At 37.4% G+C, this 26,605-nt stretch overlaps 1 protein-coding gene across 1 annotated transcript in view; it reads right to left on the bottom strand.

The window, feature by feature from the left end:
• The window catches only part of LOC137663876 (potassium voltage-gated channel subfamily KQT member 1-like), a 526,688-nt gene that overhangs the window by 427,951 nt on the left and 72,132 nt on the right, over window positions 1–26,605 (bottom strand). The window contains exon 10 of the mRNA XM_068401506.1: window positions 26,141–26,303. Coding sequence (XP_068257607.1) covers window positions 26,141–26,303 — 163 coding nt within the window. The remainder of the gene's footprint in view (window positions 1–26,140; window positions 26,304–26,605) is intronic.

The following is a 26,605-nucleotide window of genomic DNA, read 5'->3' as shown; positions in this document are numbered from 1 at the left end:
ATAGTTCATTTTATTAGTTGAAAATTTGCACTTAGTTCCATAAAACTAAGTACTTGGGTCATGTCTCGAAGATTGCCTCCCTGCTTCCCCTCTCCCCTCCCACGCTTCCTACATGGTCAGATCTGTGGACAGAACAATTCTTGCCAGTTTGGTTACAGACTAGATTTATCTCAAAAACCTGCCTCTAGAGTACACAAGTATTAAGAGAAAGAAGAGCTTCTCCTAGAAGTGCTGGTCTTAAATATCAAGTTAAAGCAGAAATCACAGCTCTAAGGCTCCTAATATTTGGGTGGTGATATTATAAGATTCCCTACTACTCTCAGAGCCACTTGACTCAATTCAAAGTCAGTTCAGGTTTGTGTTTTGTGACATGTTAAGCCAACACAAGAGAATACCTGTTTTATCATTGTAACCCACAATAATAAAAGCTATTTAATACTAAATTCCTTTATGCTTTTATCACCCATTAATTCTGTGTGTTCCTTCTTTAAAAAATTAACCCATTAATAATACTTTCTGTTCCACACATCCAAACCTTAATGTCAATCAATGGTAAATGCAAGTAACATGTCCTCTGTTCTAAATATTTTCTGTCCTTAAGGTGACTGTCAGAGTTGTGAGCAATTATCTTCTTATTTGAAACACTTTCTGGAATGAACTCAGCTTCTGAAGTTAACTGTCACTTGCCCTGAGTAAACTTCCAAAACTCATTTAGACAGCAGTGTTCAGTCATAAATCAAAATTCCCAAAAATCACACAAAAAGGAACAGAAATATTTTTTGAATATCAAGAAGCCATAAGCTTCTGATCAATGAAGTAATTCACAATAATAATTCATGATAATGTGCTCATTTTGAGCAAATGTGGAGCATTAAAGTCTATTCAACACATGGAAGTGATGCTTTCGAAAACTCAAAGTTGTAAGGTCCAGCTACTACATATGGTAAGTTTGCAACAGCTGCAGCTCAACTATATATTCCCTCTCTATATTTATTTTAATGAGCTTTCCTTTTCCAAACTGACTTTATGGGAATGAATGCTTAACTGTTGTTGCAGAGTAGCAAGGAGGGGAGACAAAGAAATATGAAGGGGAAAGAGAAGAGAAGCCATCCTTCATTTCCACGTGCTACTACTCACAGTATGAAGAAGCTGTACCTATTTGGTTATAAGATATATAATATTTTCTGAGCATGAACGGTTGGAAGCAGCAAGTCGAAAATGCAGAAGAGTATCAACCACATTATGACAAATACCAGTGAATGCCATAGACCTAGGAATCCATGAAACAGATCAACTCATTAAAAGAAACAGCAAAAGGAAAGCTAAGTTTCATATACCTCTATTTTTTCCTTCAGCGTCGGTTTCTAACATGGTAAGAACATATAATAAACACATCCAAATACAACCCAGAGATATTTCTGTAATGCTGCTTAGCTTTAACCTTAGATTCTTTACCTATATTACACTAACTTCTGTCTTTGTAGTACAGGGAAAAAGTGTACTCCCAATTTACAACTGCAGTAGAAAATAAGATTGCACACGGTTCCCATTACCATGGTCATCCTCAAATAGGCAATGCCTACCAATACCAGGACAAAATAAGCAGGAAGATTTTGCATTATTCTCTTCTCAGATAAAGAAGGTGAAAAAAAGAAAAAGCAGGTCTCTTCTACTGCAAAGAATTCCAACTTACTGCTTTTATTAGGAGGGGTTTTTTTCATACTCACCAAAAAAAAACAAACACAAATTTAAAGATAATTCATACCATTCCCACACAGTCTACTTTACAAAAGTCTGCAGAGAATTGCAGTGGCTGTTTACATTATAGAGAAGAGCACCTGCAGTTGCTACTCCCAGGAACACAAACACCAAAGAACTTTAATGAAGGAGATATTTGGCAAATTAAACGGGGAAAACACAAGCACATGGATAGAAACGGATGGTAAATTTGAGATAGTTTAATATAAAACAGTTTCTGTCACATTAATATTTATTCCTCAAATCATTAAGTAATAGATTGTGTGAAGACAATGCCAAGTACCTGGTGACAGGTGAGAGCACACAGAGCAGATGAATAAAGATGACCAGGAAAGTTGAGGAGCTGCATCTAAAAACACGGGGCTGGGAAACATCCAGATGGGATATAAAAGGTAATCTAAACCAGCATTCAAAGCAGTAAAAAGATTAACGTGCAGAGAACACTGATGAGGATAAGGTCTCCTCTACTAGATGAAAGTAAGGGGGGCTGGAGCTTTTCTGTTTTTCTGGGGGTTTTGCTTGTTTGGTTGGTTGTTTTTAAAACAGAACATTATAAAAAATCAGGCTTAAGAGACCAAAAGTAAATTCCAATCTATTCTTCCAGTGCTACTGTCTTTTAATCACTTTCACCCATTTCAATTATTCTTTTTCTTTCTTAGGACAAGGACTTATTAGTGCTAGAAAAGTTATCCTACATAGAAAAACTCTTAATGAAGTAATCCATGAGAGAAAAGTAACAACATAGCATTTTGCAAGATGTGTTTTATCACTATTATATGCTTAGCAAGAAGTTAGTATGAACAGTAAACTGACAACAGAAACAGTAAATCCATAACTGGCTTCTTGATTATATATACAGTTATAATGGAAAATACTCCCCTTTTTTTTTTATTGAATTCGGTTGGATCAGGCACATCAAAATTATTATGACACCTAGCCCACTTGAAGTTATAATAAAACTTTTCTTTCTTAATAATATCAAATGAAATATTAAAATAAAGAACCAATTTCATTTGTAAATTTAACTACATACTTAACAATGGGAAACAAAGCAAGTTTATCAGCTTATTTACAGTGACACCAACTGACTAGATTTTTTTTTAAAGGTACCTAAACCTAATTCTCCAGTACGAGACACATTCAGTAAGATTTCATTTCCTAAACTCCACATGCACTTGAAAAAAAAAAATCTGCTCTGCATACTTCGACACAACATTTCCCTCTTTGATTAAACTATTTCCATAGCAATTAATAGTTTAAAAGACTGTATGTGCACAATATGCACTATGGGTGACATAGGAAAAAGGAAAATGTCTTAACTTTTGCTCATTCCTATTCTGTGGCACTTCTAAACCAAAAAACTCTGCTTTCTTTACAGTCAATGGAGAAAGGGAAAAGGAGGGATCTCTGAAGAATGACTGCAAGTCCAATCTCAGACAACAGCATTATACTTATAATGCACATGTCTTGATTCCATGTGCAAGGTAGGTGGAATCAATCCAGCCTATAAACTGACACCATCAGTTGACTGCTTAGAAGTAAACATATGATTTAATTTTATATATAAGGCTGCACCTTGACAGAAAATCCATGGGATGACTATGCTTCCTTTATCCACAGTGAGGAACTACCTGTGAGATCACAGCATTATGTCTTGACTTCTTTCTTGCAGCAGGAACTCGTATCACATCACTGCCTGAAATGCAGTTATTTTTAAAGCTGTATAGAGAGGCAAACCGTTTGGGGCCTAGACTGAGACATTTCCAAATCCTTACTTCCCTCAGAAAAAAAAAGAAACTTAATGGCTCATGAAAGCCAAGGCACCTGTAAGTGTCTGACACCTGACCACCAGCCTGCCTTTAAAAAGTCTTCAATTTGCTATTATTATTCATCTCAACAGCCAAATGGTATTCGAGTTCATCTGAGCAGTCATGTTGGAAGAATATGGCAAAACATATAATTAGCATAGACTGAATCACTTCTTTACGAAAGTTATACTATGAGAGCTTTTCTTCCTTATTATTGTGGAACTGAAGTGTCAGAAGTGTACTCAGTATTAGCCTAAATAAGACAGAGCTATTTTTATTTTAGTTTTCTGTAAGAATGTTAAAAATCTGAGATTTGAAGCTGGGATTTTAAATCCTTACTAGATACTTAAATGTAAGCCATCTACAAATGCCAAATACTCAGATTGTCCCATACACAACTCTAAGAGCTACAAGTGCCCAGTACAGTTAAAAAAGCCAAGCCACTTTATGTACCTAATTTTAGGCATCTAAATTTATTGTCATTAGAGACATAGCTGACACTGCAATTCTTGTATGTTCTCCCCGAATTTGATCTTGTTCCCAGAAGACCTGCAGAATCAGACCATAATGAATTAAACAGTCGTTTGCTAGCAGAACAGAAATAAAAGAGCATCTGAAAAAGTGAACTGAGGAATAAGAATAAATTTGTATTTGCTGCAAACTTATTGCTAAGTATATGCAAAAAGTGCCATGCACTATTGCTGCTGTACTTAGTTACATGTTTGGCTGCAAGTGTTTTAGATAAACCTCAACATCTGGCTTCCTGTGTATCTGATTTGAAACCATCAGCACTCAAAATGCACTAATGCTGACTTTATTTGTTGTACATTCTTTTGTTTAGATAAGCCTGCAGGCCAAACTACATACTGACTTACACCCCATGGAACCATAATCGCTCATTACATGTCTAGCGGGACAACACAGAGATGTAAATGAATACCAACACATAATTCAAAATCACAAAGGCATGTAGTACTGGAAAACATGCAGAGAGAAAAAAGTAAAACATACTTTTGAATGCATATGAAGATGCTGTTACCTACCCGACTACCTGAATACCCCTGTAAGACCTAGCATACAAGAAGGATGCAACATATTCACAAAAAAACCCACCAAAAATTTTCTACAACATCATAAATATAGGTCTACTTAAGAAAAACTATACTCAGCATGAAGTCAACTTATTTTCTTTAAACTAAACATATTGGCTTAGTATATTTAGCTGAATATTTTGTACGAAATAACTTGCAGACTGAGCGAATGTCCATACCATTGAACCTGTGTAACATTTGGCATTAACTGACAAGCAGGTTTGTTGATAGATTCAGAAAAGTGGTCAGGGACCAATTGCACAAAGAGTTGTAAGTACCTCCTCATACACAGATATGACCTGTCAGAATAGAACTGGAGATTAATGGAGCATAGTAGAGACGCACGCAGTGTTGGTGCCACTCACTATCTGTTCAGATAGCAAGCTACGATTTACATTGCGCTCAGTTCAGTCCCTTTCAAAAGCATTAAGTTAAGAAAGGATTTTCCTTGGCCAATTTAATCTGAGAAAATTAATTATTTTTAAATGTCTATTGCTTGTGTTGTGATAAAAGCATTAATGATCAACTAAAACCATGAAAACGTGGAGCTGACAAAGAAGAACTATTAATCTAACTATTTTAACTTTTACATTTCTGGTTTTATTATGTCCAGGATTGTTTTTCAGTTTTCCTCATGGGAATGACTCACAACAGAAAGCCAGAGGAAACTGTTTTCAGTTCCTTGTCAGAATAGCAAGCTAAAATTTGTTTCAAAAAAATGTCAGATATGATTTTTTTTTTTTTTTTTTTTAAACAGTGCTAAATGCAGGTAGATGTTAGTGAGCCGTAGTCATTCCACTATCATCATTTAGTCATACTGCATGCTGGACAATAATATTCATATTTACTACATGGCTAGGTATGTGGTCCAACCACCTGGATGCTTTCCTCTGGCCTCCTTGCCTTTCACAGGAGAAGGGAAATGGCATTTCAGTAGTACATACAACTTTATCAGCCGCATACCCTTTTCCGTGTGTATGCATAAGATGCCCTTAGAGCCTCTACCTGCTACAACAAAACTTACCTCTATGGACTTTTGTCCTCCATCTTACTGAGCCAAACAGACTAGAAGACCCCAAAGACAGGGAAGCCAGAGGGAACAGAAGGCCTATAACTGATCCCTAGAGGGGTTTCTCATTCTCAACCTGAATCATTCATAGAAATCTCCCATCTCAACATACAGGCTCTATACATGTGTATCTCGGGTAGCTAGCCCTTCACAGGTTTCTATATAGATATAGAAGTGAACCTTGACATCTTTGTTTTAACATTTCTTCTCTCTTGGGCTCTGTTCCTTAAAAAGATAATGCCTTTTTTCTTATGAAAACTATTTCTCCTAAACACACACACACAAAAAAAGCAGGCTTCCAAACTCAGTCAAATGTATGTGATTGATATGGATGGTAATAAGGGGTGAGGTCTGACAAAAAGGTTGGAAAACAGATTTTCCTAGTTAGTTGGGGAAGAGGAGCGTTCCGAGAAATCCACAGAGTGAATTGCACAGAAAATACAGTTCAGCTATTAAGTTGTACCACATAGCAGTAGCAGGATTGTGACAGCAGGAAAAATACAATAAGTGATATCAATAAGAAAAAGAACATTTGTCCAAAGCAAAGCACCTACCTACCCATCTTACCTAAAGACTGCCCAGCCCTTGAGGTTATCCTTCTTCAAGTGAGGACAGCAGGTACCTCATCTCCTCAAACATCTCCTAGGAAAAATCTGTCTTGGGATGTATTTTAATATGTTTATGTTGCCAACTCAACTTCATGATCAACAAGAAATCCCTGTATATCCTTCCTCTCCTGTTTCTCTTTCTTTGCAGGTTTACTAGCGTAATACTACATAGTCTTGCCTTAAACATTTCAATAACTGAGCAAATCTGTAGTCATAGCTTTCTGCAGAGTAGCTCCAATTCTGCCACAGTAGTTCATGTTTGCCATTAACATTTGGTGGCTGAAACAGCACAGAATAAGTTGCTGACATATACTGTCAGCAGTGAGCTACTTTTCTTACATATGTTAGTCCCAAATGCTGCCACAACTAGTCCAGGAGAAACGTGAACTGGACACCTTTGGGAAAGCATCTAAGAAGACAAGTTGTATTCAAATGACATCAAGAAAACAATGTTTCTCAATATTCTACAGCAAATATTTTGACTCATTTCCACTTTGAAAAGTATCTGAAGGCTCTTAACTGAAGCCTTATTTTTTTTTTTTTTTGCTTATCTGACACAATACTTGTGGTCACAGATATTTTGAACACCTTTTCAGAGTTGGAGATACCATCAACAGCTTGTGAATATGTTCAGAGATCAGCTCTCCATGACTAAATTCAAGTCATCAATACTAAATGCATTTGACTTTTTAAGGCTAGTAATACTTGAGTGTTAGTTCAGTTATTCTGAAGAACAAAACATACTGCAAGACCAGTCAAGAAAAGACAAAAATAGTTTCAAAAGTGATCCTTCTCCACTGCTTGTATTTTTTTTTTTAAAAAAGGACAAGAAAAACTTGACCTTAAAATGAAACAATTAATAGCCAGTGAAATGTAATTTGGCAGCTTGCTAGCTCTGCAGGGAGAGCTCTTAACACATACAAACTCTTAAAATTACACATAGGGAATGTATCATGTAATATAAATATATAGAGTTACTTTCCTTTATAGGATTCAGAACTGCCATTACAGAAAAAATGTTTATTTTAAAAAGGAAGTACAATTTTAGTGTGGCCATTAAAGAAAATAAACCAGTCTGAAAACATTTTTATTTTTCATGACTGTTAATGGTCAAAGCATACAAATTGCTATGACAGTAAAATCAGAAACATCTTCTGAAGTGTTGTCAATGTTTTGACTCACTAGGACAGAAAACCCAATTATTGAAATTACAGTGAAATATGCCACAATTATTTGCTGGTCTAATGCAGTTCTTTGCATCACACAATTGAATCCTTGTAGAACAATTTCCCATTGACTAGCAGCTCATCGTTAATTCAAGACATACAGCATTGTTACCAGTCTGCTTACTCTGTAATGACTGGAAAAATGCTGTAAATTAAAGTAAATCTTAATACTAGAGGAAGTAATTGCCATACTTGTCCTAAAACTTGAAGCAAGTTCAGCAAGATCATCTGTAGCTGTTGATTGTACTAAATCAAAACTATTCCTACCTAAAGCTCCAGCTTTATTATCTGGTACATTTCAGGTGAATTTTATGGGAGTGTTCCCTTCCTATTTCAAATACATTTGCTCTGAATACTTATTTGCTAAATGTTGAATGTGAAGATATTTTAGGTAGGGCAGTAAATTGAGTAAAAGTCTAAATCACAGCTATTAAAAAAGGGATTCAGAATAGCCAGTGTTATGTGTACCCAATGCTACAAAAATTTTTAATAACAGATCATCAGATCATAAAATTTGAAATGTAACATCTTATAAGCACATAACTCCCCCATAATAAGTTATCTTCCTAGAAATGCTGCAAACCAACTGATCACATTTTATCTAAAATTAAATTCATGGGATCCTCAGCCATGTACTTCAGAGTTCAATCAGTATGTGCATTCACTATTAATGCTACTTTCTCATATTGCTTATTCAGAATTTCCATTAGGAAATATTTAGAATATTTAAGTTTGTCTGAAATTTATTTTAATTACAAAGAAGTTGCTGAGCTTTTGCTGCTACAAATAAAACATGACTTTAATCCAATTCTTTTAGACTCTAATTATTAGCTTAGGAAGACCCAGAATAGTTAGTGTTCTACACTCCCAACAGCAACCAAAAATTGTACATGACAAGGGAACAATGATGTTTATAACTGAGATACAACTCTTAAGTTGACACATGCCCTCAGTCAGAGGCCTAAAGTTTTCCTTTACTGATGTCATTGCGGAAACACATTTGAATGTGTCCTGTAGCTCTCCAGGCTTAGCGTGACCTTGATTCTCCTCTGGCAGCAGGCCATGATCTTGCTTGAAAAATCACACTGTCAGTAAGAACCACTCAGATGTAGTGAGACATACAGCTCTACCATATGTCTCACCTTTCCCTCCACCAAAGAACTTGCGTGGAAAAGGGCAAAAAAAGCTCACTCCAATGCATACCTTGCACTTCTCAGTTTGACTGATCCACTTTCCCCATGAAACATATTTCCATGGAGCAAAGAGTGTTCCTCTTGAAAAGATGTGCCATGAAGCCCTGAAAAGCAGAGAACTGAGACATCACTGCTAGTGCTGAGATTGCTGAATACAAGGGTCAGTACATTATGAACTGGCTGTAGATTCTGTCAATCTCAAAGAGAAAACTGGATCAATGCTGGATTTGAGGAGGGACTTGACCGGGATCAGCATCTTCAGAGAAAGTAGATATTAGACAAATCACAATAGATATGTATTTTCTTACCTCATCAGTCCTATCACAAGGCTTTGGTTCCATCTGTTCTTCTTTAAGCGATTGATCTTCACCACATTACTGAGGACTGAGACATAAATTCATCTTTGCCATGTGTGAACGTGGTAATTAAGCCACGTCAATCTTACTGCCGTTAATCTCATGATTTATCAGAGTCAGCATTTTTTATATATACATACATACACACAGCTACAGATGTTGAATCCTAACAGAGGCAACAGAGGAAAAAATGACTTCCATGCTACTGTCAATGACTTCTATCCAAATATTTTTAACTAAAAAAAAATGCAAGCGCAATTTGTTTTCTAAACATAACTAATGGTTTCAGACACATTGTTAAGAGGACAGAAACTGCAAATGTGATTAGGACAGTCTTCTTTGTGCCACTGACTGACTAAAGAAGTTCTGCTATTTGTTGATAGGCAAACCACAGACTACCCTTGCAGAATATTCCCTTCGGTTTTCTATGGCATGAAAGATTCACATACCACTCAGTGTCTTAACTCAGTTGAAGAATCCAAACAGTGATTCCCAACTTCCATCCTCTGTCTTACAATACACAAGGATCACATGATAACCAGAATAAAAGTGTCTCTAGAACAACTCTGTTAGAGCCCTTGGTTAAATTTTTTTTCAGCTAGTAGAAACTTGAATAAAATTGTTAATTTGATTTTTTTAAAGTAAACTGGCAAATACATTTTTAGCTGAAATAAGAGATTGCTCAAGACTGAACTTGTCCTGTGAAAAAAAAATTTCAGCCCTGACAAACATTTTCATCAGAAACACTGTTTTGTGAGACATTTTAGACAGCTAAGGAATACTGTTTCCTTTTGAAAGAATGTCAAATACTTGACAATTTCATCACCGCCTCAAAGGGTTCTCCCTGTATCACTTCAGCTTGATTTTCCTCACAGTAGATTTCACAAGCCTTTGCTGTTGCCTAAGTGCTAAGAAGGACCTCTGAGGAAAGCACTGTATTACTACTCCTTGTGTCCAGTGGATAGAGCCAAGAGCACACCTGACTCAAGTGTCTATTCTGAGCATGGCTACTAGCTCATTGCCACAGGGAGGCTGGGTTTCAAAGACAAGTAAAGGCACTGTTCCAAACTAATTTCTATTGCATTCAAAGACTAGGTTAGAATAGAATAAGTAATCCTGCCTTTACCTTTGCCTTGGACAAACACCAGATATAAAGGCTACATCAAGAACATTTAAGACTTCAAGTGTTCATTCAGTGATGGTTTGAAATTATATTCATTTTGCTTCATTCATTAAATGGGAACAAAATGGATGATTTGCTACATATATTTTGGTAAGTGTAAGGCAGCAGGATTCCATGGTCATGTAAATGCAAACATACATACCATCCTTGAACGGTTTGCACTTCTGAATAACTGCTGAAACCGACAAGAGAGTTGGATTTTCTTAATACCAGGTAACAACAGATTAGGACAAAGAACTGTATTACGCACTGCCTTGTCTCCAACAGAGGTGAAGAGCAGATACAGAAGGACAGAACAAATATAGAGTGCTATCTTCACAGAGAACTTCCTGTAGTCTGCAGCTGTGGGACTTTCCAAGTCTGAGGTGGTATCCAGTAATTCTTGATGGGTTTTCATATTCAGTAAATTCATTCACATAGATATGAGAATACGTCAAAATTTGTTTACACTGATTTTAGTACGGGTCTGAATGTGCACTTGCCCAGTGAATGGAAAATTCATGCAGTGGCCTCAAACACTGTTAATACTGCTATGGGGAAAAAATCCAACATTAGTGAAGCAGCATGTCAAAACCCTAGAAAGGTAGGACATAAGTAAAATTAATTTTATTCCAATAAATCTTTAGAAGAAGGTATTACAGACTCTGGAAATAACAAAGGCATAGCCCAAGAGGCAAATTACTTCTTTTGAGAGGATAATGTGAAGACTCTTATTACAATTATAAAGCATTAAGACCCAAGATTCACTGCCATTTGGACTCTTGGCATCATAAAGGCTACTGACTGTTGTACACAAGGCTTTTGGAGATTTGCTTTCAGACCAGTAGGGAGAAATTAATACCTTGTTCCTTATCTCCCTCTTCCCCTCCCCTTCCTTTTCATTGATGCTCTTGTGCAGTTACTTCCTTGTTCTGAGCACTATGTTTTCCTATTGTGGAACCCCCCTCCACCCCCCAAACCCATACCTTATGAGTTGGCTTTCAAGCTATAAATGAATCATAGAATCCCAGGTTGGAAAGGACTTCAAGGATCATCTGGTCCAACCTTTCTTGGCAAAAGCACAGTCTAGACAAGATGGCCCAGCACCCTGTCCAGCGAATCTTAAAAGTGTCCAATGTTGGGAAATCCATCACTTCCCTGTGGAGATTATTTCAAGGGCCAACTGTTCTCCTTGTGAAAAGTTTTCCTCTTGTGTCCAGTCAGAATCTCCTCAGGAGTAACTTGTACCCATGGTTTAGTGTTCTCTGATTCAGATTTGGATATGGTCCTTTTTCCATCTGAGAACAGATTTAAATTAGGTTGAAGTCACAAGCAAAGGGAAGATCTTGCTGCTTGTTTCAAAGTACTGACCACTTCCGGCTTTGCAAAGGTTATTATAACGATGATGTTTTGCTAGCATGGCACAAAAGCACCTCCTTGACAAGAACATGCTTCTCTTCTGCCCAGATCTAACCATCACTCTTATCTGGTATTACACAGGATTCACAACTGAAACCTTAGCTCTCTCCTGTTCCACTCCAAGGTCCTCATAGACTGGCAGTCAGCACAACATACTCAGTTACTTGCAGTTCAACAGGTTAAATGAAAGCTGGCAGCACGGAGACAATTCAGTAGCATTATTTACCCTGAAGTAGTTGTTCAGCGCAAAAGCGACTGCTTAGATGAGATCACTGAAATTGAAGACAGCCTTTCTTCATTTTTTCATGGCCGAGACCTCAGTTCCTTTGGAGGTAGTCTCATGGAAAAAAGCCACCCTTCAGCATTTGAGATGGGACACATCTGCACTACACAAGGGAGGATGTGCAAAGCTAAGACGACTTATCTCCCTGCAGCATGTTTTCTTCAGATGGTTGAAAGAGAAGCTAACAAGATAAACACTGGAAAAATCTCTTGGACGATACTATCTCATGTAGAGAATAATTGAATGACCCAGTTGCAGCAGCGTCTTAATGAAGGGAGGGAGATAGAAGACTGTCAATGTGTTATCGCATCCTATGAAGCGTGAACACACCAAGGTCCATTCAATGCTGGGGAGGGGAGATATAGAGATGAAGCAGGTAGAAGAGCAGAGCATCAGAGGTCTCCTTAGTAAGCCTTACACTGAATTAAATGCTTTAAAATAGTAAACAGCAAACTTGTTCAAGTTAACCTGTTTTTAGAAATTCCTACTGACACAGACTTTATGGACGCCAACCTAAACTGCCTTGCTCTCCATTTGTAAAAGAGGTTCAAGACTGTTTCCACTCCAGCCAGACCATGTTCAAGTTTGGCATATACTAATGCATTTATTTATCTAGCAAAGAACATCTGTGCCCCTCAGACTTCAGCAGTCTGTAAATGTAAATTAAGGATCTTTACCAGGCAAAGTAATTCCCTGTAAAAACCATCACTATCTTACCCAAGTAGATCTCTATCAGCTAAAATTGATGTCATTCATATGATATATAAATAGGCCTACTGTTTTATGAATGCGATTTTACCTTATTAGAAACAGTGTAGCCACAGAACTTCCATAGACACCATTTCTCCAGCAAGAAAAGGAAAATTCCTATTTAATGCTACTATTTTATTTTGCTAGGGCAAGTTTACATGTACTTTTGCATATACTTTCTACTCATAAGGCTGTCTAAATTCATCCCTGTAAACCTTAAGCTGCTGGGCCCCCGAGTACACCAAAATCTAGTGCATGCTCTCTCTCTCTCTCTCTCTCTTACAAGGTTACAGAAACAGCAGCCAATCTGAGCCCTTCAAATAAACAGCAAGAGAAACTTGTAGACTTCTATCTAGGGCTGCCGGCACACACTTGCTTCATGATGGCTTACTCAGCACAAACTAATCTAAGATAGATTCATGTCAACCTGACCTGAAACGGATCTTAACTGAGTTAGTACAACCAGGTCTAGAGTATCCCATTGCCATGGTCTCATTCATCCTATTAAAAACAGAATGAAAAAACCACTAGCAACAAATACTGGCATTATGCTGCTTAAGATTTTTTTGAAAACTGGAATCAAGTTCTGAGAACTCAGCATAATATAATACTTGAAGGAACACAAATGGATCCAAAGGGTCAGAACACGGTCGTAATTTACGTACCCATGAAGCAGATTCAGGACCAGCTTGTTTGCAAGCCAGAATTCCTGGAGTTAGTTACCAGAATTGTATTACAGATGCTCTTCCCCTCATTCAAAGATGAAAAAATTATTCTCCTTTTACAGAGGAGTTTCTAAGTCAGTGCCAGCTACATGCAATGCTCTTGTTGGTGAGACCACATGCTACAGACCATAGAAAGAATAAAAAAGAGGAAACCCAGGGAGGTTTTTTCCATGGTGGATTGCCACTGCTGGAAGATGCTTAATACAAAAATAATACATTATTAAAATACATCATTTAAAAAGCCATCAGTGTTGCTTTATATTTCTAAGCTGAGTACTTTTCCACTGCGTTGGGTAGCATGGATCATATCTGTATTTTTTTCATAATACAAGACAGAAGGGTGCCATATAGGAGTCTCACCCATATTAGCATGGAAGGAAAAGCAAGAGGACTTCCTAATAGAGGGTGCAAAGCAGAGAGGAAGGGATGTCCAAGGTAATTCGTCACCCTTCCCCCCCACTCCTCCCCATGGGCCTCACCCCCAGAGAAATTCCCATAGAAATTGTTGCCAAGTCATCTGGGACATTCACTGTAAATTTCTCTGCAGGACAACACTAAGGAAAAAGAGCTTTTCCCAGAGATATTTACTCACTTATGGTTTCCAAAAAGGTTTATTTAAATGTAAGTGTTCTGCAAGTGAAGAGGATTTATATTAAAAAAGAATATATATTCCAGTTTTACCAATGTCTCTCATAAAGGAATAAATTGTCCACACAAAAGATTATGTAAATGCATCAGTTATTTTTCCATATATGTCCCACTGAGCGGCTTTTCATCAACGGTTAGCATTTTATCCAGTATTACTATTCAATTCAGTGATTCCTTTAGTTTTATTTAACAGAAAAGTCAGCTGAAAAGCAGATATCAATAGCTCACTATAAAAGTCCAACATCCTAACTCTGCAGGAAAGACTACGAATTTTAAGCAAAACCACTCATAGATCACAGGCATAAGCTTTTTACATCCTCAAAGCTGCTCATAATTCAACATTGCATTCTATAAAAAAAAAACAAAAAAGGTCAAATTCTTTCATCAGCTGTAGTCAAGCAATGCTAAAGAGTTCAGAATTTGGCCCAATTTTAATCAATACAAATAAGCAGTCTTACTCACTTAGAAATTTATTAACTCTGATCAATAGATTTCATACAACAGCTGCACAAAAATCAATGAACAACGCAACCTATACAGAACATTGCAAATGTTTGCTCATTAGGAAATTACTGTTGCTTCCTCTTTTCTTTACAAGGGATAACAATATTGCAAAAGATTGTTTAGCCAAGTATTCTAATGCTATAGGTGCACCAGTTGTATGTACATAGCAGATTACTGGACACTCTAAATTGAAGGGGAATCAGTTCCAGATGTTTTCCACTGATTAAATTTAGCCCAAGCAAGGTTAAGTAAATGACAAGCAGCTGCTTTTCTTTTTTGCAATAGTCATGAAAAACACTTAGAATTCTGACTACCTCTAACTGGCAGACACATGATGCAGTACCCATTTTCCTAAGTTTTCATGATTAACAAAGACTGTGGACAGTCTTCAGAGCCACTAATTCTTTTTATCTCCAGTCTGTCAGATCTTACGCAGATCAGAATTAACAGGAAGAAGGTCAACAATAAAAAAAGGTATCTCTTTGGAATTACTCAATTATGCACATCCCTAAGACACAGCGACTCTCATTGTATATACTACTTTCTGCTGGAGTAAGTAGAAATAAAACAGGAAAACGTTGAAGTGTCACTACATCAGATCATAGCTCAGTGCAATACTGGCATCACCCAAATGACCCATTTCAAACAGGACAGCAAAGTGTATCGATTTCAGGTTCTCATACATAACACTCATGAAAACAGCAGAAAGAAAAAATCACAGCCAGCAATAGATGCAGCAGGTATAAATTCGAAGTTATTCAAGTGCAAAGATTCACAATGTAATAGTAAACAAGACCACTTCAAATGTGAGGATTGCCTAGCTATCCCTCTCTGAAGAGTTCTTGAACTTTTACTTGCAAAAAAACAAAGATCATTGACTGCAATGTGTCAGTTTTTACCATGTACAGAGGTTGAAACAAAGCTTTATTTTTTAGACTTCTCTCTTTTTATTTATACTCAGCCATACAGTGTTTTTTACACCACATAGTACTAAACTGACAGAAAGGTGCAAGAGTCCCTTGTGCATATATCTTTAGGCAAGTTGACAGGCCAGATTTTCCATCACAGCACTTACTCCTGGCAGCGCATGGAAGCATTTCCAAACTACGGAAGTAAAAGCAAAGATTCCCACGGATTTGTGGTGGGGAAAATCTGGAAAGAACACTATGTACCCCTGAATACCAAACTTATTTTCCAAGCACCTTCTATGAGACTGCAAACTATGTGCTATGTGAAGAGACATATCAAGCAAACTAAAATCGTTTGGAAGTGGCTAACACCTGAGTAGCTAAACAGGGAGCAAAACCGAATAAGAGGACACTTAATTTTTTCTTCTTCATTTTTTTTAAGTAATGGTCAGTGTCACACACACACACACATCCACACCCACCCCGTTCCCTAAAGAACTAGAGTTTATTTTACTTCCAATTCTGGAATCTTTTCAGCTGTCCCAGCTGACATACAGTGTAAAATATGTAAAATAGATGTTTTTCAAGCCATATTAAGTCACATATTCAAGATGAAAAGTATATTTACTAGCACCTACTTCTCCATTTAAGTAGGACTAGTCAAAAAAGCTGTAATTTTTTTTTACTATGGTGCTCTGATCTCCCACAATAATGTTTTGTCATTCCTGTCAGAAAGAACAAATTTTTGTCGCTAAAAAGTAGCTTTACATTCTGGATTAAATCACATCTTCTTTTCCCCACAGATCATTCACTACATTTTCTGCAAAAATCAGCTTCTCTTCCTGCAAAAGCTGACATTCCCGATTACTACTCCTCCTTGTTTATGCTAGCAATAAATAAATGAGTAGGCCTATGTTTAATACTGCATTGACTAATAGCATTCTTCACTTTTGTAATGCTGTATCAGTCTTAAAACACTTCATAAACAATTAAGACTCACAATATCTCTGTGACAGAGACAAGACATATTCATTTAACAGATGACGCAACTGAAGCACAGCGAGTTAATTGTCTGCCCAAGGTCACATAGCAAATCAGTAACAGAGCTAGGAACAGAATCCAGGAACACTGACTCATTCAGTGCTCCCTCCTCAACAGGACGAGCCTTTTACATACAGCCTCAACACCAAAACGGGGTTTCCATTGCAGTCTAACAGCTCACTACTACATGCTGGAGTTTTGACGTTGCCTTCCATTCTTGTTTTAAGAGACTCTAGCGGCCTCTACTTCTCTTGTGGAACAGAGTTTGAGGCAAAAGCTGATATCCTTGGCTTTTTACAAAATCCATACACACAAAAAATAAAAACCTGGAAGAAATGTAAAAAGGTGCCCTTATTCCTGTTTATAAGATGAAGTACGTGCTCATCACCTTCAGTGAGAAGGCTCTGAGGTAGCCCAAAAAAGGCCTTCACTTCCACACAGTCACTAGTAAACTGCAATGGAAAACCTCACAGTCTACAGTACTAAAAATGCTCTGTATGTCACCACTGGTTTAAGTGCAAGTTGGGGGATTTTTTCCCCCTTCCCTTTTCTTATCCACTGGATTGCAGGGAGGTTTACCTTGCATTTTGAAATTAAATTACCATTGTTTGGAGTTTGCTCTTTGGCATGTTAGACCATGTGTTTTGTATTCTGGGCTGCACTAGAGTGAGACTGTTGCTACCTCACTGAAACATTTAACAAAAAGATGAGATTCTAAAGTAGCAGTGGTGCGAAAAATCCAAATTGTGTATCACATACTTATTTGTGCTTTTAAAGTTAAGTTTCATAGACTGTTTCCCCAGGCAACCTCCATTGATATATTAGTTCCCCATTCCCTAAGGCACAATTATAATTTTTAATATTAAAAGTTACTTGACTAATTAGAACAGTATTAGAACAATTATGGTCCTAACCAGAGTTCAAGCCTTCCATAAAAAAGGGAAACCTTAAATCCCAAATTGCCTTCCCCCCCCCGCCCCAAAGGTTGCCCTCACTTCCCCAAAATAATTTGGGTCATATGACCTTGAGAAGGGCAGGTGCTGCAGTGCTATGCTGTACTGGAAAAGGCTCTGCCTACAAGGGCTCATTTGAGCGCAACGTATCCCCCAGTGCTATGCAGTGAGAGGCTTATCTTTTCCACACTGTGGCATCATGTACCATAAACAGCTGGTTAATAGACCAGAGATCAGGTCAAGCAGCTGCCTTTGTACTTGATATCAAAAGTGTGGAGACAGATCACTGCAGTGAATTAGTGAGATACAGGACTAGCAGGGGAACATGAGACAGGAGCCAATTGCATGAGCATTGCTGCCTGTGGGAGGTTCACAGGCTCACAGGCTGGCTTCTAAAGTGCTCTCAGCCACTTCTGAGTTGATACCAAATGTATATTGAATAAAAATTCCACTCTAGTCCATGAACTAACCCACTGATAAGCTTATTTGATAGCACCAAGCTCAGAAACCTCTCTAAACGCATTTCTCAGTTGAACAGTGAACCGCTGGTAATGATGTTAACTATCATATTCCAAAAAGTTTTCATCCCTCTTACGGTAGCCTAAACTAGTTTTCTAGGCCATAATCCAGATCCTGTGTTTACATACATATAAGGATGAGACGGGAAAGGGTGACTAAAATCAGTATGTAAACTGTCTTCTGCCTCTCTCTCTCCTGTCTACATCACACATTGCCTCATCACAGAAAGATACCCCACATGATCTGATGTGATTGCTCTTGACCAATTCTTGTTAAATGTTATTTATTTCCTTCCTACTGTCTGTTTTTTCACAAATAGTTTGATCATTCCAATATTTTTCTAGGAAATGGACTTTCCTAGAATTTGAAATTTCGCCTTTCCTCCCTTTCAAAGCATGCATTGTATGCCCTTTTATAGACCCATGCATCTCACCAGCCTCCTATCAATCCTGTTAGTGGCTGTCAGGCTGTTTCTGATCACTCCCTTACTCCTCAGCTATTTGCTTTGCAAGCCCAGATAACTAAAAGCAACCTGACTTCAGTGTATCTTTCCCAATCTTTTCTCTTCTGTTCTGACTTGATTTGCTCCTCACTGAATTGTTAGCCAAGTAATAGAAATTGACACAAACTCTAGTGTCAATTTTAGCAAATACAGTGTTAATTTTCAGTGAAAAATAAAAAAGCATTAACTCTTTCCTGACACCATTACTTTCTTTACACTTTATGTTTAATAATTGGGCCAAACTTCCATTCTGCATAGATTTTCATCTCAAGTTTAGGTCATCAAAAAAAGCTCACAGTTTACCCAGATAGGAACAATCTTTCCCACATTTTGGAAAAGTGACAGCTTGGGAAATTAATGTGAATTCACTAAGGAGCTCCTATGTCTCCTGAATTCTTCTTTATTGTCCTGTATTAGCACTGCTAGTGGCAGGGCCTAAGCTTTGTACTGAGTTTGCAAGACCTATGGAATGAGGCTCACCAGGCCTGCTCTGTTCAAAATTTTCTTGATCTGACGTTAACTGATTTAGCTGTGACAATGACTTCTCTAATTGACCAGGTGGCTATATCTAACTTGTTTTACTTTCATTTATCTTTGTGTCGTACACCCACAGTTTCCTATCTACAGCAGTAACAGCAGTTATTCTAGCAGAATGAGATATTCACAACTAAATAATGACATAGTTTATAGAAAAACAGGCTGGGCAGCATATCAGAGGCCTTAAGAAGTGGAGACACGGGATGCAGTGTATAGGAATACAGGCATGAGATAAGAGATGGGGCATAGGCTTGGCACTGGAGACGCCAGAGCTATAAACAATTTACTAGTGGTCAGTTAAAGAAAAACACAGTCCTGGAGCAGACAAAACTGGTTTTAAGGGTAACTGAGAACAAAGAAATACTATCTCACATACATAAAGGGGAAAATATACGGTAAATTCAGATGAAACCTGGAGCTGCTCACCAATGAAGAAATATGTAAAAGTGTATCAGGAAACATTTATAAGTGACCCCAAGTGGACACCGGGAAAGGAAAAAGAAACTATCACCAAAAACATCATATTCCTCCCTGTGAAGGACACCAGATTTCAACAACTCATTGTAACACTTCCCCTTCTCCCCCTGCAGAAAATGAAACCTTAGGACCCAGAGGAGGATAAATGCCAGGAAAAAAGGTAGAAATTGAGAAGCATGTGTTACAGTTTTAATTGTATTGTTACTATTATTGCAACTTTTTAAATATGCAAAAACATATTGCATTTGTTTCTTTTTTTTGTAATAGGTATGGACTAATAGTGATCAGATCTCAAGATTTCAGTTATACCAGCACTAAATTCTATTTTACTTTTATAATGTGTGCTTCTTCTTGCTTATAAAGACAGCTTTGAGCAAAACACCACTTAGTCTTGCTTCCTTACCATACCTTATCATTAACTCTGAATTTCCATTCTTGAAGTCTAATAACTATTTCACTTCTCTCTTCTTCCCAAGACTGGCTAAGTCTATCATTTTATGGTTACTCTCCAACACACCTTTCATATTTTTGATCAAATCTCTAGCAGTACAGCTCAAAGGTAGAACAGTCTCTCCTCTACTTCCATGCTCCACCTTCTGTGCCAAGGCTACTGAAGACCTAGCTGAATAATAGGTTTTTCCAATGCATTCCTTCAGACACAGATGTCAGGAAAACCCCACAGGGTCCTGTGTTGCAAGAAGATCCTGCTGGTTGCTCAAACATAACAAAAGAAAAACTGTTTTCCTGCCTTTATGGTCAACAGTTGAATTTTTCCTTGACACCCTATGACAGGGTCTTAGATTTTCTTCCTTCCTTCTCTTGCCCAGAGACTTACACAGCAAGACTATCACAATGTATATTCTGGATTCAATTGCAAAAATTATCAGGACCACATCAGTACCGTGAAATAGCTTATCAAAAACTATACAATTGATTAGGTCAATTTAATCTCACTTTTAAAAGCTGTCTTTGTTTTATTATTAGGCAATGTGTTGAGTCATAAATATAATTTATTTGTTTCTCTAATTTTCTAGATTTTTTTTTTTTAAGGTTCTACAATTATCACAAATATTAATTGTTGGCAACAAAACATCCTATTCTGGGTTATGCCCTTCTTTGCAACTCAATTATTTTTTTCCCCAGTGCTGTGCTGATAGTGTCTTTCCAGTTCTGATAGTCAACTTTACCACGAACACCACTGACACAAGTCCATGGTGGACAGGATTTCTGTTGTTCATTTGGTTTTTTAACTCTACAGCACAAACTTGTCATTCACCTTGTGCTTATCCTAAGCCAATGTCATCATAAAGTCTCCCTACCATGCAGAGAAATTTTCTTTTGCTACTGAACAGCTAAATTCAGTCTTGCATCACAAATGACATTAGAACATTTTCAACTAAATGAAGTTTCATCTAAATGTGCTGTCTTTGATGGAGCAAAAATGTTTTCTGGATTAAAAAAGTCTGAACTCAGTTTTACTGGTATTACTAATCAGAGAAAGTTTGAGAGAGCTGCAAATACCTTCTCTCACTATGCACTCTCATGGTCTCTGGGATGATCTGGTACAAAGTCCTGCTCAAGCCCGGTATGACTGGATCTAAACTCTGGTCCTAAATCAGGTAGAACATCAGTTGAATAAATGCAGAACAAAAATAAATTTTTAAACCTCAAAAGCTGCCAGATTTAATCAGAGTAAGAGTGAGTATGGCAGAGACAGCTGTTCTCTTTCTCTCAGCCTCCATCTCCCCCTTACACCACCCCCCCATCCCCAGTTCTACCATCCACTTTGGTCATGGAAGATAAACCACAGAATTCACTGAAAGTTCTTGCTCAGGACAGCCAGGGATGAAACAGCAAACACTGAAAACTTTCTGGCAGAGGCATACAATTATGTTTCCACAATTCTTACTCATAGACAAGTACCATTAGTACCTACAAGTCCTGAACTGACTGACAAATTCAGCAGATAAACAGCCCCATGCTGAATATGGGGCTGCAAAACCACCAGCATCTGCTAAACTCACCTTCTTAAGAGCATGACATTTTTCAGAAGCATGGTATCTGGATACTTTCTCTTGCTAACTTGGAGCATATCTTTATATTTATGTTTTTCTGATTTACTGACAGTTATGCAGACCCTCAAAAGCTTTGGTGTTTGCTTTATTCTGTTAATTTTAGCCACATGTTTTTTCTCACCTTTCACTCAGCTTGTCAGCACTGGAATCTATGAATCCACTTCATTTAAAGTGTTTGCTTCTTTATATGTACAGCAGATTGTAATCCGTCTACGCCACTGAGGGAAAGTGGCCCTTTTTCCCAACGGAAATGCAACCAGTTTTCAGGAACAACCAACCCATTACTAGATAGGTGAATTCTGGAATGTCAGCATCCAAACTAGCATTACAGACAGAATAAATCAACACTAACACTATTACACACTTTATGTAAGAGGGCTTACAAAGGTATTCTGGGGGCCATCCAAAATTACAGTTCTCTCCCCCCCTCCTGGTGAAAAGTTGTAGTTTTGTGTAGTTTTGCTTTAAATATGGTGAGGGAGGTGGAGGGGAATATGTCAGCATGCAAGAAACTCCAAAAAGCAAACCAAAAAGCACAGCGATAAATAGGGAATTTTGGGTTCACCCCAGCAGACATTTATCACTGTGAGAGTCTTGTGACTTTGACAAATTTTACAATAATGAGCTGTGTATAAAACCTACAATAACTGACAGAGAATAATATATTCCATCTGCTGGAGATGTCCCAGAAGGCTGACCTTCAAGGTCCAAAAACTTTCACAATTTTATAATTCTTTCCTCCCTAATAAAAAGCATTATGAAACAGCTATTCAGTTAATTTTGAGAAGCATACATTGCAGTGAATAGCTGTTATTTGAAGATGAAACTCAAGTGCATGTAAAAGATTTCAGTTATACTCAAGTGTTATTTGTTTTTTTTTCTATCTGGATCAGTCTTTATGACCTGCCACTCACTCTTGCTATCGTAAGTAATTATCTTCTTGATACTTAACTGCCTTCTTTAAATCTTACAGGAACATTAAAGATGCCAGAGAGTTCATATGTCTTGTCATCTTGATAACAGAACCTGCTGCAGGGAGTATGTACACAATGGTTGAGAGAAGTACAGGTAAAGATCAATTTCAAGACTACAGAGGACAATTATGGCTATAATCTCAAGTGAGGATGAAATCAGAGGGTTTTAAATCACTACAGGAAAAAGTTAAACCATACGCCCTGGCATTAAAGAGTTCCTCAGCAGAAGCAACAGATACCCATGAAAAGAATATACTACAGTAGAATACCTTCAGGATCACAGTTATTTTCCAGAATTATTTTTCTTAAATCCATGTTTACTTTAGCTGTTCCTTTTTAGTTTCTTTCTAAATAGCTTCTTCATTTTGAGAAGTTTGACTTCAATCGAGGAAACTATTATTGTGGAAGACTTTTGGCCTTTCCATTCCTGCAAGTTCTTACATTAGTCACACCCTAAACCCCATGGCATGGTGCAGAACTAAGTCAGGAACTGTTTTCGTTTTAGGTTATCAAGTGTTTGTTTCAAGATTCCATCATTTATGGTATGTAAAGATTTAGTTTCCACATTATGCACTATCCAATATATTTTTTTTAATTATACATACACAAGTATCTCAGAAACCTTAATGTCGATCATCTCTATAGGCCTTATAAGGCTTCCCATTCCTCAAACCTTCTTCATATAGATTAGGAAAACATTTTTGCCTAACTTTGAAAGATATACCTCCTAAGAAAGTTTTGAGTAAGCCAAGAGGATGCTGCGTGGACATAGACTCATGAATAGGATATCCTAAGAAAAACACGGTTTTCATGAAAAAAAGGTGTGCTCACACAACGCAGTTCTTGAATTAAGGTAAAACTCTCCTTTATCAAGGAAATTTTAACTTAATTTCAGTCTATTTCAGCCTAGAACAAGGAATTTTCTTAGTGGGACTGTTATTCTGTTGCCTGCACTTGCCTGGCATTTGTTTCATGTCTCCATACAGTCTCTCTCACACCTGACCAGACCAGCAGACTAGAAGAGCTGCTGTAAAGCAACAACTCTGCTCCTCCTAGGTCAGGCCTATGAAAGTGATCTAATTCAACCTCGAAGCTTGCCATCATCTGTAAAAAATCCAGCCCCTACAACCAATGAATAAAATATTCCACTATAGCAACACTGAAAGAGAAGCTGGCATGGCCCTTTTCAATTGCCTTTTTTTATTATTATTTTCTCTGCCTTTTCTACTTTCTGCTTTTAAAGAGAGGAAAAAATACCCCCATTTACAGGCTTGAAGCCTAGTACTTCCACTTCCCAAGAATAAAAGCCTATTAATTCTGGCAAGGAGAAATTCACTGAGACAAATCAGATTTAAATTTTTGAGAGGTGTCAAGAATGTTCAGTCAATTGAGCAATCGAGTTAGCCAACTACATTCCTGGAAGCTTTGCAACAGAAGGAATAAATCAGAAAATCAAATGAAGTGTGACTTACTCCTTACACTGGCTAAGGTAAAATATGAAAGAAAATGAAAAATAGATAAAACTTAATTGGTAAGGGAATAATATGCATGGCTGTCTCTCCAAAGAAGAATAAATTAGACCAGCTATAATAAAAGTACAACAAGAAAACATTTTCAGAAAAAGTGGAAAAAATTATTTCATTTTCCTCTGTTACCAAGCTGTCAGGCAGAAAGAGATACAGGTTTGTTTTTTCAATCTCTTTCCTCTGATGCACAGGGCTTTGCTCAGACTAACTATGACTGTTTAAGGAACATGGATTAAGTGAATAAATGTGGGCTGGCAGAGTCATGAATACAGAAAACATAGTCCTCAACATCTTAACCGTCTTCAGTACTGTTACAAGTTACACAATGCTTTGCTGCTTCTGTCCATTGCTGACTGATACCACAGTATCAAAACTCTCAGCAAAATCTGCTATTACATAGTCAGCAAGGGAAGTTGCACAGCTCTAATAAACATGCTGGGAACGAACATAGTATTCTGTTAAGAGACATGCCGTTAAAGCAGTAACTTTATGAATCACACCCTTCATTCCCTTTCCCAGAACTCTATAAAAGCACTGGAAACAATTAAAATACCATAATTACTGAAGAGCATTCTGACCTCAAAGTGACAGATACAAGATTTACATAAGTTTATAAAACATAAGGAAGAACATGAGCAGTAATGAAACCTCCGTCAGCAGAAGAAAGAAACCCTTCCTCCCACAGTGGTAGTTCTTGGCTATCAGTTTCATGAAGCAGGGGCTTGAAGGTCTTTTTAAATCCCTGTGGATTTAGAATCCCTGCTCCTGCCTTTTACAGGTATGTCTCAATATGCCACAGCTCTCAGCTCCCTGCTATTCCATATCTGCCTGACTGCTCTAGCATGGATGACATAGGTTGCATTGACATACAATCTAGCAACTCTGTAAAGTCAGAGAACCCATTGAAACTCCTACCTTCGATTGTGTTGAACACAGAAGACACTACATACTCCCTCTGGGTGCAAAAATATTTAAAGTACTTTTTATTAAAGAAACCATCACATGAAGACTACAACCGTACTCTCTCCAGGCTGCAATTGCATGTCAGCTTCAATGTAACGAAAGAGTAGCAATTTTGTACAGAGTTGATGTTCAGGTTTATAAAAGACAGGTGAAAACCTAAGTCAAAGCACCACATGATAACATACCTTTGACTACTGCCAGCATATTTGGATACTCAGTTAACTTGGCAAGCCTTTGCATGCCTCTAGGTATGGAACATAAGTCTTCAGACTATGAAGAAACAATCTCCCTTGAGATAAAGATTTAGCAGATCCAGAACTAGCACAAGTTTCCCCAACCCCACCAGACAAAGGAAATCAACACAAAGGTGGAAAACTTAGCTTTCCAAAAAAAAAAACCAAACCCAAACCTTATAGTAAACAATATGATTTCATACTCACATTTCCACTACAAACTTAATTAAAAAAAGAATTTTACAAACACAGCAGCATCTTAGCTCAGCAATGAAATTCAGCCAGTTTCCAGTTTGAAATACAACAGCCACTTACAGCAACACGCAATATTTTAAATGAAGAAAAAACACTTATCAAAACCTCTTGGTTGACAGAGGCATAAAAATATTTAGCTGCTTCCAGCACAATATATTTGCACAATGTTTAAGAGGGTGCTGTAAAAACATAAAGATATTTTTTCTGTTTTATTTTCCTTCCTTCCGGCTCTATGTGAGGTAAAGTTTAAAGGTAGGGTAGATCTGAGGAAGCTTTCCATACAGCTCTGAGATAATTCAAAAAAGTAGAATTAACACTATATCCAAAATCTTGAGTTACTTCAGTAAACAAAGAAAGATATTTTGATGTTCACACCATATGAATCTAAATATTTCCTTCAATTTGTGTCCCCCTGTTCTCGTTATGCAATTGTCCTTGGTTTGAGGCATGTTGCTTTACTGATTAGTTTTAATTTTTTTTTTTTTTTTTTTCCACAGAAAATTCCCTTCATCAGTTCAATTCACTTTACACTGCCTCTTAAAAAATGTCACCCTGAACATAAGTGAAAGTAAATTACCTCCTGGTTCATCAATGTAGAAAGACACATCTTTTTTGCCGCCTTCTTCTTCAATGTGATCATAAGTGATCTGTGGAATAGACAAGGCATTCTCTCCTGGGTTTATTACAGGTGCAGAACCATTACCACAGCCCAGTTTTCCTTTTCTTTTGTATCTTCTGGCCTGTGGTAGTAGAAATGGGATGGTATCAGAAGATACTATCAAAACCAGAAAAATACACATGTAAAATTCACTATACAGTAAATTATTTTGAGGGTGGTTTTTTTTTTTTAAAGAATGCAATTGAAATTCAGTGAAAGTGTTACATCCACAGTTAATGTTTTCAAAGCGGTTGATTCTGAATTACTAACGTAAATCTGGTAAGAATTTGATTCTCAGGAGAAGATGCCTAGCGCTTCCTGAAAATCAGGCCTCAAGTAAAATCTCTCAAACTGAGTCCAAAACTCAAGGCACCCAAAATACTA

This window comes from Nyctibius grandis, chromosome 5 (genome assembly GCF_013368605.1).
Source record: "Nyctibius grandis isolate bNycGra1 chromosome 5, bNycGra1.pri, whole genome shotgun sequence".
In the NCBI taxonomy this organism is placed as follows: Eukaryota; Metazoa; Chordata; class Aves; order Nyctibiiformes; family Nyctibiidae; genus Nyctibius; species Nyctibius grandis.
This window is presented reverse-complemented; position numbering and strand designations above follow the sequence as displayed.